The 13,649-nt window shown below is 45.3% G+C and overlaps 5 protein-coding genes across 5 annotated transcripts; 3 read left to right on the top strand and 2 right to left on the bottom strand.

Annotated features, from left to right (window-relative positions):
- Positions 1-56: 56 nt before the first annotated feature.
- Positions 57-1,223, top strand: PENARI_c005G10441 (uncharacterized protein; the record flags this gene model as incomplete). The annotated part of the gene is made up of 1 exon (XM_022630004.1): positions 57-1,223. The coding sequence occupies one exon, from the start codon at positions 57-59 to the stop codon at positions 1,221-1,223; it is 1,167 nt and encodes a 388-aa protein (XP_022490498.1).
- Positions 1,224-2,438: 1,215 nt separating this feature from the next.
- On the top strand, positions 2,439-4,435 carry PENARI_c005G10315 (flavin-containing monooxygenase; the record flags this gene model as incomplete). Its single annotated transcript, XM_022629996.1, has 4 exons — positions 2,439-2,686; positions 2,746-2,983; positions 3,038-3,353; positions 3,411-4,435. The coding sequence occupies 4 exons, from the start codon at positions 2,439-2,441 to the stop codon at positions 4,433-4,435; spliced, it is 1,827 nt and encodes a 608-aa protein (XP_022490089.1).
- Positions 4,436-5,429: 994 nt separating this feature from the next.
- PENARI_c005G11846 (uncharacterized protein) lies at positions 5,430-6,690 on the top strand (the record flags this gene model as incomplete). Its single annotated transcript, XM_022630065.1, has 4 exons — positions 5,430-5,574; positions 5,628-6,301; positions 6,368-6,473; positions 6,539-6,690. The coding sequence occupies 4 exons, from the start codon at positions 5,430-5,432 to the stop codon at positions 6,688-6,690; spliced, it is 1,077 nt and encodes a 358-aa protein (XP_022490529.1).
- A 1,543-nt stretch (positions 6,691-8,233) lies between these two features.
- PENARI_c005G09522 (flavin-containing monooxygenase) lies at positions 8,234-10,187 on the bottom strand (the record flags this gene model as incomplete). Its single annotated transcript, XM_022629956.1, has 4 exons — positions 8,234-9,004; positions 9,061-9,338; positions 9,478-9,497; positions 9,571-10,187. The coding sequence occupies 4 exons, from the start codon at positions 10,185-10,187 to the stop codon at positions 8,234-8,236; spliced, it is 1,686 nt and encodes a 561-aa protein (XP_022490220.1).
- Positions 10,188-11,001: 814 nt separating this feature from the next.
- Positions 11,002-12,732, bottom strand: PENARI_c005G01390 (uncharacterized protein; the record flags this gene model as incomplete). Its single annotated transcript, XM_022629578.1, has 5 exons — positions 11,002-11,290; positions 11,358-11,670; positions 11,729-12,228; positions 12,297-12,549; positions 12,621-12,732. 5 exons carry the CDS (start codon positions 12,730-12,732, stop codon positions 11,002-11,004), a joined length of 1,467 nt encoding a protein of 488 aa, XP_022490372.1.
- Between the last annotated feature and the right edge of the window lie 917 nt (positions 12,733-13,649).

Here is a 13,649-nt window from a genome sequence, read left to right on the forward strand (position 1 = left end):
ATTCCGGATGGTAGAACTCTATCACATCGAAGATCCAACACTTCAAATCTTTGAAAATGGCCGCAAGCGCCGTAAGCGACAATGCTTACATCCCTAATGACGAAATTATTTCCCATGCTCGCAATGAACCTATATTGTTCAAACGACTGGAGCTACCCGAAGCTCGCATCGTACATGGCAACATATTTCCTATCGCCTACGAGCTTGTGAAGCACACAGGTGCCACACCCACCCTTGAAGAATCGTCTGAGGCTATCCGAGATTTATCTACGCGTGGTGTGATCACCGATTTACTGAACAAACATGGTGCACTGCTTCTGCGGGGTCCACGCGACCCAACTGCTCACGCCTTTTCTCAGCTCATTCACAGTGCAGAGGAAAACCGTGGAAACGCCCCATATGACCAACTCGGGCTCGCAGGCAGTCGTGTAGTGCATGGCAAGGAGGTATTCAGCGCGTCCGAAGCACCACAGGATCTCTGGATCTACCAACATAATGAATACTCTCGATACACAAAATTCCCATCCAACATCCATTTCTTCTGTCAAGTGGCCGCTGAGGAAGGCGGAGAGAGTCCCCTTGCTCATAGCACTGAGCTTTTTGATCGGGTTTTTGCCGAGATGCCCGAGTTCGTTGAGGAAGTCAACGAGAAGGGCTTGATATCGCCGGACATTTATCGCCCGCCTGGGAACGAGGGAAAGAATTTCTCCTTCACCTGGGCTGGGCCTTTGGCATTTGGACGCCATATTGAGCCCCAGGACGATATGGAAACTATGAAGTCGAAGGCGGAAAAGGAGATCGTTCGTCTAACACCGCATTATTGGTGGCGAGATGGCGACCAGCTTGAGGTTCATCAATTTGTACCCGCTGTCCGTCGTCATCCGATAACGGGACTACCAGTCTGGTTCAACAGCTTGGCCGGTCGCTATGGTACAGCGCTTGATCGCGGCGCGACTGATCCACCTTATATCGGAGATGATGGAATGGCATTCCCGCCGGCCATGTATGGAGACAAAACCCCAATCCCCAAGAAGTATTTGCACCGGATATGGGAGCTTAGCCAGGAGATTGCAGTTATGTGTTCTTTGGAGGAGGGTGATTTGGTTCTTGTAGATAACTATCAAGTCTCCCATGGCCGTGCACCTTGGGTTAAGGGCGATCGGAAAGTACTAGTTAGCATGTGGGATACCACGCACCCCAAGCAAAGGATCCACAATTTCTGACAGTACTTTGTTACTGCTCTATGCTGGGTTATGCTTTTCTATCTGGCATCTGCCAAGTTGCTGCTGGGGAGAACGGCGTGCTAGGGTGGATACTGTTTCCCCCTACTCTTTGCTCTTCGTCTCTGTTTTGGTCGTTTCTATGCAACATATGAACGAATGGAATTTATTTGTCTCGTTTCAATTTCACCAAGGCAGTAACAATGAGGTTGCAAATATTTCTTTCTGGCGCGTCAAATCCCTCGAAGAGAAAAATCGCAGCAGATCGAAATACACTAGTCCAAGGAATTATATGTAGCTTTTTCGCCAGATACCCTTTCTCGATTGCAAGGTCCAAAGATTTCCAAAGATTTCCAATGAGTAAGCATCTCAATCTTTGGTCTGAACTTGTGTCACTGATAGTAAGGTCTAACAGGTGTAAAATACAAAGCTGAGCTATCTGAGAATTTGATGCCAAAACCTGTGTCAGGTTTTGCTAGACTAAGATGGCGAACAAATATATAGTGATGGAATTAATACGAATAGCAGAGTGGAGCATGGTCTTATGCAAGTACCGGTTTTCTAATCACTGAAGGGTATAGGGATAGAGGGTTACTAGCAAGTCGAACAATTACCCAGTGACTCTGTGCCGGTCAACATCCGGTCCATTGTGACAGGAGTAAGAATTCATATATTTCACCAGTTGACTGTAGCCCAGACTAGATTCCGGAAGCTGACTATGAAATCAAAGAAATGGCTATAGCCGGGTCGAGGTTTACCAAAACATCTAGTTGGCATAAGCCCTGGACAGATATCCGGGCTGGAAATTGAACAGCAAGCAAACTAACGTTATACCATCCATAACAAATTCGTAGCCATAGAGGATTTGATATACCTCTACCAGCAAAACAACATTATTCCGTTGCACTTTTTTCCAATTAACAAACTTCCACCGGTGATGCCATTGTCTCAGACTTAGTATCTCATCTCCTTCAGATCATTTCCCGTAGGCTTGGATAGTTTCATTGTCTGGGTAATCATACAAAATCAGTTCCGGCGGCACCAACTCAACTCCCGGAAATGCCACGGAAAATTAACCGGCTGTCGGTGCCGGTTAGATGGGTGACTGAAATGACCTCAATATTAGATATTCATTCACGCCCAACTTGAAATATATAGACTATAGCACCCAGCTGTGTGATCCTAGCAAGGACTGTAACGCACAGAGGAAACGCAAAGATGACGTCAGAGACACCAGAAACTCCAGAATCGAAGAAAAGCCCTGAAGCTTATCTCAACGGTGGCATCGACCTACCTCCACTATGGGAACACTGTATCGACAACTACCGCCCAATCAAGATTATTGTGATTGGAGCTGGGCTATCTGGCATCCTTGCGGGCATTCGTTTTTCGCAGCAAATTCCAAATTTAGACCTTACCATATACGATAAGAACGAGGAGGTTGGTGGTACTTGGTGGGAGAATAGGTAAAATCAGAACCCGGGGAGATTTACTGGTGATTCCAATTGTTGACGAGACATTCTAGATATCCCGGAGTGCGTTGTGATATCCCGAGCGCTGCGTACCAGTATACATTCGAGAGTAATACCGAATGGCCCGAATACTATTCAACAGGTCCCGAAATCCAGAAATACTTCCAGCGCACAGCGTGGAAGTTTGGTGTTTATCGCTTCACAAAGTTCCGGCATCAGCTGCTAGGAGCCACGTGGTGCGAGAGGGACGGCAAATGGGAATTGAAAATGAAGAACCTCAACACTGGAGAGGTAGTATTGCGCGTATCTGATATAAATTCATTAAATGCTAATGCTAATGTGTAGGTATACATTGACACCTGTGATTTCTACGCAAGTGCGACTGGAATCTTGAACAAGTGGAAGTGGCCTGATATTGAAGGCCTTGAAAGCTATCAAGGGAAACTTGTCCACTCTGCAAATTGGGACCCTGAACTAACTCTAGACGCCATGAAAGGCAAAAACATTGCCCTCATCGGGGCTGGTTCTACAGGTATCCAGATACTGCCACAGATTCAATCTGTTGCCAACCGAGTGGATCATTACATGAGCGGAAAAACATGGATCTCACCGATTGGGTTCGGCAGCGAAGAGCTACGAGAGCGAGGGGCTATCGGAAACTGTAAATAGCCTCGATAAAGTCCAGACGAAGGGTTTAGGCTGACATTTTCTTTTCTAGTCGCCCATTCTGAAGAAGAGTTGAGGCAGTGGAAAGATGACCCTGCCTCCTATCATGCGTGGCGCCACAAGATCGAAAAGTACGTCAATGGCGCGGCTCTGATCACTCTCTTCGGCAGCACTTCGCAACAGAACTTCCAAAAGATCAACCATGACGCAATGAGAGAGAAGCTGAAGAGAAAACCAGAGATTATGGAGGCCCTAGAGCCAGCCTGGCCTCCAGGTTGTCGCCGGTTAACACCGGGCCCCGGCTATTTAGAAGCTTTGGTAGAAGATAATGTGAGCTTTGTACCAACAAAGATCAAGCGATTCACACCTGAAGGCATCGAAACAGTGGACGGCGAAGAGCGAAAGGTGGACATTATCATTTGCGCTACGGGCTTTGACACCACCCTCAAACAAAACATTCCGATCATCGGCCAGGGGGGAGTTGATCTGAATGAGATATGGGACCCATATCCGGAGTCTTACTTCGGGATTTTCGTCCCCAAGATGCCAAATATGATCCGTTTTGTGGGCCCTAATGGCGCCCCCGGGACTGGCGGCTTTGTTCATTTGATCGAGTGTGCATGCGAGTACATGGTGAAAGCAGTGCAAAAGGTGCAGCGCGAGTACCTCAAATCCATTACTGTGAAGCCGGAAGCGATGACTATGCTTACCAAACATATCGACAAATTTTTCACCAAGACAATCTATACCCAGCCCTGTAAGTCTTGGATGAAGCGCGGCAAGGAAGATGGTCGTGTTATCACTCTCTGGCCTGGATCTGCCATCCACGCAGTTGTTGCTTTTGATAATCCTCGCTGGGAGGACTTTGAGTACACATACCTTCCAGAAACAGAGAACAACCACTTTTCATTTCTCGGCAAGGGCTTGACATTGGCTCAGGAAGCAGATGCCGTGACAACCGAATACCTTGACCTCGTTGAAAAGCCTCACGTGATAAATTCTGAGGAGCTCCCTCGATTGGAAAGTCCATACGTGTCCGCTGAGGAAAGGCTGAAGGGCTATATGGAGCTTCCGTAGAGCACTTTGTTATTGCTACAACTCGCAATAAACAGCTATTTCTTGCACGAGAGATCCCGCCGACTTTGGGAATTTTGGCGTCATTTGCAAATACTGAACAATTCAAGTCAACGATTTGAAATTTCCATTCCGATCCGGTTGCAGGTATAGCGAGTCATATGTCTAGCGAGGTTGCCGTGACCAAGAACTATAAACGCCATTATAGCGTAGTTCCGATGCCACTATAATAACATAGGAATGGAAGGTAATACCAGCAATAGGATAAAATTGGTATTATTTGGAGAGACGAGGAAAGAAAGAACAGACCTGTCCTCAGAGCTATCTAAGAAGACTACAGATGTTAGGAGCCTGAGGCATCCCTCGCGTAGATCAACAACAATACAAGTAAAAGAATCGACTTACATAGACAGGCATTCTACATGGGGATGGTAACTAGACGATGTATGCATTTCCCCCTTATCTATAAATAGGTGTAGCAACAAGGATAAATGAGTATCGCTTGATGAAGAATTATCGAAGGTAACCCTAGGTATTTAGCATAACAATTCAACGTCAGACGGAAACATAAAACCTATTTTCGCCCAGTACCGACAAGGCTGAGCTCATATTATATCCCATAGCTACCCTCCACCATCACCAGGAGTATCCACAATAATTTCAGAGGCACGCTTTTTGTAGAGTTGAGATTGGAATCCCAAAGAAAAGGAAGTCAGGATCGTCTAGGGCTTTTATAAAGAGACTTGTCATAGCTGCACAGGATAATTCGCTTAAATGATGCGTTGACCCGTTATAAGATGCTAATTCCGAAATGTATAGAATATTCCGAGAATTCTGTATCGTTCACATGAGTTCCGTCCCCTGTCCTGTGCCCGACGGAATCTCCCAAACACCCAATTTGTTCCGCTCTCATAGTCCACATGTGCTTATAAAGAAATTCTAACTTATATAGCCCAGTTGGTCTCCAATCTACCACGGTTGTACATTGTCTAATACCATGCGTGCTGTTCAATTCTACGGTGCTGGAGATCTACGAGTCGAAGATGTCCAGGTGCCACAGCTCGACCAAGGCACAGGGAAAGTCCTCGTGGAAGTAGAATGGTGTGGAATCTGCGGGAGTGATTTACATTTGTATACATCGGGTAAGAAAGATCTCATATTTACAAGTACTTGAACTTACAAATGGGCACGGCAGGCACACACGGGTCGAGTGAACCATTTATCATGGGCCATGAGTTTTGTGGAGTGGTGAAGGAAGTTCCACTTGGCTCAAATCTCACCGTAGGGGATAAGGTGATCGTCAATCCTACCTTAACCTGCGAATCCTGCGTCTGCTGCTCGAGTGGCTGGGGTTCCCAATGTCCAAAGCTGAAATTTATTGGATTCACTGGAGGGCCTGGCGGTGGTTTGAGCGAGTTTGTCGCAGTTCAGGAGTATAAATTGCACAAGGTCCCTGAACACTTTGAGCTCGAATATGCAGCTCTAGCAGAGCCCTTGGCTGTGGGCCTGCATGCCGTGCGAAAGGCAGCGGTGAGATTGGACGATTGGCCTCATAAAATGGTACTGTTATTGGGAGGTGGACCAGTTGGATATGCTGTATTGGAGAATATGATCGCTCTCGGAGCTGATCCCAATAACATAATCATCAGTGAACCAGAGGACGGACGACATAAATTGTTGAACAGTTTCGGTGTCCAGGTTCTGTCTCCCACAAAAGACAATATTGGCACAGCCTGCAAAACCATGACAAAGAGCAAAGGAATAGATATTGCCTTTGACTGCGCAGGGAAAACCGGAAGCGCTGCCGCCGCTATGGCCTTGTTGCGACCCCGTGGGACCTACATCAATGTCGCATTCTGGGGCGCAAATGTGAGTCTTGTGCATGAACAAGTTTCGGATATTTCATCTTCCTAACTGATAACAAAAATTCGTTAGATCACATTCCCCTTCATTGACTTTTTCAAGAAGGAGATAACATGTGTTTCATCTATGGCCTATAGCGGGGATGATTTCCGAGAAGCAGTCAACTTGATGTCCATGGGTGTGTTTCTTTGCAAATTATTCGTTAATAATGCTCACAGCATCCAGGCTTACTTGTATCGATAGGCAAATATCGAACAATTCGCAGAATGGTGACTGCACGGTTTTCATTAGAGAATGCCGATAACGCCTTTCAGGGGCTTCTGAACAACAAGGAGCATCATACCAAAATTCTGTTAACACCAAAGAAGTCAAATTTGGTCGCTGTCAACAAATAAATTTGTATATAGAATCACGGATTATCTCCTTGCATTCCAGAAATTATTCATGATTTTTGAACGGTCCAGCAATTACACAGCGCTTTACAAATCTGGAAATAGATTCGATGAGATTCATTGTTGCTCAAGTCTGCGTTATCTTGGGAATACCCTTTCCTCTCTAATAACAACATGTATCTTGTGCTGTTGAATTGTTTAATATGTGAGGCGCTGGAAGTAACATTATATCTCACGCGAGGCCTATAAGCCCAGGAAGACAATAATTAGTATTTTGAAATTAACATTAAATTTATTAGAACTGAGCAATCGGTAACTAACATTCTCGATATGAAGATAAATGGAGAGACACACTACTATCAAGATGTTCAAAGCTCATTGCACGTTGCAATGAAGTAAGGTCACTTACGTCTCAAATTTAGTGAAGATACGATTCTACTTTAGATAGATTAGCGCGATATCAGTAGGCTATAAGGTCTTCGCTGGTTTTATATCTTCTAACGTAAGGTACTCTTCCAGGATTCCTTCTGGAATATATACTTACTTATCTGGTTCAAAGAACATCTGAATTGCCCTCCTTGATCGGAATATTGGAATGGAAAGAATGATAATCAGGACCTATGGGACTCTATATTGAAGACATCACAGGTGTCAAAGATTGGCTAGAGAGCAAATTTTAGTGGTCAAATCAAAAATGTGCTGGCAAGAACTAGGAGGCCAGGAATCTCGCTACCCAGTTACCAACGGGAAGCAAGGAGAAAGGAAAACTATGGTATCAATTGGTGCTGTGATGAGAGAAAAAGAGAGGAACAATTCTCCTCTCAATAACTAAAGCTACCAACTATCAACATCCTGGAGGTTTGAGAGCCTGATGCATCTGCAAGGATTTTCAAAACAGCTAGAAATGATCGTGGCAATATATTGCAATCAATGCTGTAGGAGGTAAGTAGCAGATTTCACACGGATCGCAAGGCGGGCAGTTGTAATACCCGCCCGGACGGTTCCCATTCCTATTCAACTGGAGAATATGTGTACACATCGGCCCTTGCAGCGCTTTGTGGATTCCACGGTTTCACATGGGAAATCCCGACATGAACGAGTCGAGTTTCTACAAATGTATACTTCTTCCCATGTACAAAAAAAATAGATGTTTCAATATTTTCTCATAATTCCGTCAACGATTTTTCTTTGCGTATATTTCCCAAACTTACGCCTGGGCAGCAGTTTTCATATTTAATTGCTATGCCAATTGCAACATTCCATGAGTCTTGCTTGAGTCAGGCTGAAATGTGGACATTACGCCCGCTCAATATATATCCGGTATGTGAGGATAGAAAATCAGGTATCACGACCTCGGGATCCCTTTCCCAAGCGAAACCAGGACTTTCCATTAATGCTTTGTGATCAATTGGATAAATTCGGCTCCTAACCAAGTAACTATGAAAAAATCACAACGGACCTGCTGTGCAGCCTTGGAATGAAGAAAGCCGAGAACAGATTGCAGATCCACCCTTGCAGGTCAAGCAAAATTCTAATGTTTCAACGACTAAGAAAACTTTCTTGTTGTCATGAGCTTCGCTGCCCCATCCTTTGTGTTGAATGTGCTCATGGTCCCCTTCAGAACTGATGTTCCATCATCTGTCTCCCGAACATAATAAGCAACATCTGCTGATGGATTCAATTCGAGCTGACTGAAGCCATTGCCCAAGTAGGAAAAGCGGTTTCCTCCAAGGTATGTGACACAATAGTCATCGTATCGAATATCAGACAAGGCCTGCAGATAATGCAATGTGCTTCCGGGCCAGAGAGCGGTAATTTTCCCCGTCTGCGGGTTTTTGTACCAAGACTGGCAGTTCGTTGTCCACGTCGTATTCTGCATGAACTGGTCTTTGTGATCGATGAAGTCACGTACAGCTTCTTTTCTGGGCTCCAGCGCCCGTATGTCTTGTTTCTGCCAGCGATTCAACACCTCAGCAAAATAGGTGCCTTGTGCCTCTATAACGATGAGAACCGGTCCAACACCCACAGGGCAGTTGGGCCCAAGGAACATGAAATAATTTGGAAATCCATGGGCAGCAATACCAAGATAGCTTTCGGGATCTGTGGCCCATTCGTCTTGCAGATTCTTTCCATTGCGGCCGATGACCGGGAAGCGAGGCTTGAAGGTTGTATCGAATCCTGTCGCACAAATGAGAACATCAAGAGAATGCTCCTCATTGTTATCGGTCACACACCCTTCTGGGGTGACTCTGGTAATCTCGCCATAGACCGTCTTTACGTTCGGTAGAGTCAAACTCTCGAGGTAGTTGATCCCAGGCTAGATACCAGTTAACTTTTGACACGATAATATAATAACGGATATTTTAGACTCACTGTAAAACGTCTACAGCCGAGCGAAAAATTGGGGATCAGTTTATCCGCCAGGGCGTCATCGTTGATCTTGCCGCGCATCTCCTCCTTGATATGAGTTGTGGCGTGTGCATTGGTCAGTGATCCTCGGATAAACATGGGAAATGCTCCCGTCATCAGAGATTCACTCTTCTTCCTCATCTCTAGCAACGTGCATTTCTCATCGCGGTACTTGCGCTTTTCTTCTTCTGTGTACACCACTTGGCCCCCTCCGGCCATAGATGGGTTCACCCAGGTAGGCTCTCGGATGAAGGTAGTTAGTTTGCTGGCTATCCTGTTTTGTTTTTTTTTTTGGTTAGAAATTGAATTTCAAAATGCACGGAATCCATGCGCCCTCAAATGGAAAGCTCGAAGGGTAAGGGAACTGGGATATGAGCTTACGGTTGAACTTGTGGGAGAATCTGGATTCCGGATGATCTGTGGATGACAAGATTGTTAGCATTTAAGAGCACCTCAGCTGATCTTTTTACTCACCCGTTGCCAATTAGTCCGACATGCTTTCCTTTAAGGTCAACAGTTTGGTCCCAGTTGGCACTATGTAGCAGTGTGCCATTGAAACTATGAAGCCCCGGGATTGCGGGCCAACGCCACGAGTTCAGGATCCCAGCAGCACTGATGAAGAAGTCACATCGCTGGAAAAAGATGGCCCCGTTCCCTTTCTTGATGTGAACAATCCATTCTGCCTTTTCCTCGTCCCACTCTGCCCGGACGACTTCATGTCTGCAACTGATATACTCCCGCAGTGCATAATTGTCCACGAAGTTGGAGAAATACTGATAGATCTCTTCAGATCCAGCATAGTTTGCAGACCAGTCCCATTTTGGCTCAAATGAGTATGTATAATTATGGGCTGGAACATCGCACGCACAGCCCGGATATCTATTCTCCAACCAGGTTCCTCCGATATCGGCGTTTTTCTCATAGATATCGAGGGTAAAATCTGTGAAATCCTTTTTCAACCGGTAGGCCAAATAGATTCCTGAAGCACCGGCACCGGCACAGATCACACGTAGTTGACGATTAGCATGTGACGGAATATTTGGCAGCAGTAAGTCGCCAGTCCCTTGGGAAGCGGATTCGTTTGAAGGCATTGTTTCAACAAACCTATCTTGAGGATATTGAGGATGAGAATCAAGACACTATTTGCGGGGTGACCAGCTTAATATAGTGCTGCTCAATTTAAATAAAAGGAAAAATCTTGCCCACCGGATCTGTCGCCTAGATTCTGTGGGGTAATCCGTTCTTAAGTCTCCGAAATTCCGGTGATTGAAAAATTTCCGGTCGTTCACGGCCGAGAAGCGGGACTGTTCAAAGACTTTGGGGTGTCACGATGGAAAAATCACTTTCTTGATCTACATCTTCTTCTTGTTGTTCACTCGCTCTTCCAGTTCGATATACAGGTCCGTTCGAAATCAATTTAACCACTTTATTCTCTTCGGTTCTTCTTAAATCTTGGCCAGACTTAGTCTAAATCTGGCCTAGATCACCTTGAGCTGTCGAATATGAAAGAGGCTACCAGCAAGCACGAACTATACTAGGCCTGGCATCACTAAAAACATAGTTTGAGAAACAATCAAAGAGCACAAATGCTGAAACTGATTTCGATCCGTCCTGTATCATTACGTTATATCCGAAGAACAATACTTTGTACTAGCTAAACAACAGAAAGAGAGGTTTCAAAGACAAAGAAGGCAGTCAATTTCGGATCCAAGCCAGCTTACTATGTTCGTATGAGCCCTTCATTCTCATTTAGACTTTTGAGAAGTAGGTAAATGCTCAGTAAGATTGAGATGGGACAAAGTGTGAAAGACGCTTGCTGGACCGGTCTGAAAACGCTAGAATTTGAAAATGAGCAGAAAAGATTCAACAGGACGAAAATATTGACATCTTTAACTTCCCTCTTGTTTAACTCTCCTCCTGGTGAATTGAATGACTATTTTTCAATTCATTTCCATCGGGCGGCATACCTGCAATCTTTTCCAAGGGCTGTTTCAAAGTATCTGGGAAAGCAAAAAATATGAAGGCTGATCCCAACACTGAAATTGAAACGAACACCAAGTAGAACTTCCAAGTAATGGTGGCAAATGCAGTCGGGGCAAGTTCAAGCCAGAAGAGATTGATGAGGGCGAAACTGATGACATTGAGCGTCATACCTTTGGTACGCAGAGACGTAGGAAATACCTCGCTTGCATAGCTATTCATGTTAGTCCTCAGAATGGAAAGTGTAATGCCATAGGATATTGGCTCGGCTTTGCACTCACTACCAGCTCGGTCCCTCTAGAGATGTATTGAAGGTGAACAGGTAAAGAAATATGAAAGCTGCCGCTGCTGATAAGAGTGATCCCCTGTGGGCCGCCTCTGGATTTGCGCATGATGCAACTAGCGCAGTCTCAATACCAAGAACAAGCGTGCACAGCAATGTGCCGAGGGCCATGATCACATTCCGTGGAACATGGTCGATGTATGTGAGGGAAAAGAGATTCCCAGCCACAGCCGCAACATAGATTCCGGCCAGCAGATTTATTGATTGTCCAGAACCATAACCTAGATGGCTGAAGATGGAAGCAGCGTACGCTGAATATAGGGCTGATGTTAGTTTACAGTAGAGGAGGTGAATATCTTCACGACTTACTCGTGATAACGAGATTCCCTGTCGAGAAGATGATTGCAGGAAGAGCGATAACAAGAATTGTACGTTTGCGATAAAAAGAATTTGTCATTAGTTCTGACCAGGAGCTATTATGGAGTCGCTCTGTTTCGCTTTGGTCTCGCATTTGGGCAAATTCAGCTTCTGCATACCCACTTTCGTCCTCGTGAGGAATAGTATGAAGTCGGCGGATAATTTCCCATGCTTTCGTCTCCCTATCCTGACTTAAAAGCCACCGAGGGGACTCGGGTAGCCAGTAAACTATCAACAAACTAATCACGGGAGGGAAGCAGCCGATTGCGAGCGGCGCTCGCCACTGCGCAGATGTATCACTGCTCAGGTAAAAGAACCCCACACCGACATATGCGGCCAGGATATATCCAGTTACACCACAGAGTCCAACCATACCGGCTGTAATACTTCGACCGTTGGGGGGGACAAGCTCAACAACCCATAGAGGGGTTGTGAGATATAACATATACGCGCTGCGTGGTCGTCAGCACATCTTGATCACTTTAATAACTACCTTTGATCTTTGCAGGGAGACATATACCTGAAGCCGGTGAAAAAACGAAATACAATGAACATGGCGATGCTCGCGGAGCCGGAGAGGCAGGCACTTGAGGTCAGAAGAATGACATTTGCCACAACGATCACCCATTTGCGGCCGAACTTATCAGCCATCCAGCTATTAAAAATGCATCCAAATACACCTCCAGCATAGTAGAGACCTGTCGCAGTGCCGATAAGTCCTTGCTTGTCCGATCGCCTGTCAAGTCCCATGTAACTGAGAAACGAAGGCTGACCTGCGGATATATGGTTATTCTCTTCTGTTGATGGCCTGATTTTATATAAGCCGCTCTATTCCACCTCTTACCTAGCGTAGTTCCGATAATAGATGCGGAGTAAGAATAGCAAATTGCGTTCCAGGATATTCCTAATACGACGGCTACCGTTCTCCAGGAGTAATGACGCTTGCCGTCTTCCATGGTTCAATGATTTCACTCTTAGGTCAAATACAATGTCTCGAGTGACTTAGGGTAGGGAATGTATTTAAAAAAGAAGGCTTGTGGCAGTGGCTTGCAAGGCTTGAGGGGATAATGGAAGTAAAGTTGACGTGAAGTGTCAGCATCGAGACCATTAATCGGAATGAAAGGTCAACAAAACGGCGTTCGTCGTATACATATAGCTTAATTTGAAGACAGAATATGTCATGGGATTCCGGGGTAATTTTACCAAGACCCACCCGCAAGGAGATCTCATGTCGTTCAAAAAATGACCGTGCAATGTTTCCAAAAGATTTTGGGACTACTATCAAACTAGTGAATACCGCCAGTGCATGAATCCCGTCACATTATTCTTTTTCAGCTGGCTGACTGAAGTGCAAGATTCGAAAATGTAGCTCCAGCCTCCGGTACCGCTCGGCTGGACATTTGTTAATACAAGTTCCGGCTTTAATTTTTGTCTTGTTTCTATTTTCTGTTAATGATCAGCTTCAGGCTAGTTCATTGACAAAACAAGAACTTTTTTACCCAGCGCAAGCGAGTCTTAGATGATTGTAGACTATTTTGATGGCTTGTTAGTTGTGAAATTCTGAAGTAAACAGATAGATCAATCAGTAAACGATCGCTTTACAAATAAAATACGTCTGTCATGGGCTGGCTCACTCTTCTCCTTTCCATCTATTTCCGTAAGCTATGGAGTTAGCTCACGTCGTCTTGTTTTTATCTATGTTTGCAAAACAGGAATAAAATGCCGAGCTTCCCTGTCTAGAAGTGCTCACCTCCGAGCGGAATCTCGGTGGAATTCGGGAACCGGAAATCCAGCGCCCTACCCAGTTCTGCTGCAGTTCCGATTAAGCCTAAACGCGAGCGGCTATGAATTATTACGGAAACTCTTACTTTGG

The sequence above is a fragment of the Penicillium arizonense genome (assembly GCF_001773325.1).
Source record: "Penicillium arizonense strain CBS 141311 chromosome Unknown PENARI_contig005, whole genome shotgun sequence".
NCBI classification, from domain to species: Eukaryota; Fungi; Ascomycota; class Eurotiomycetes; order Eurotiales; family Aspergillaceae; genus Penicillium; species Penicillium arizonense.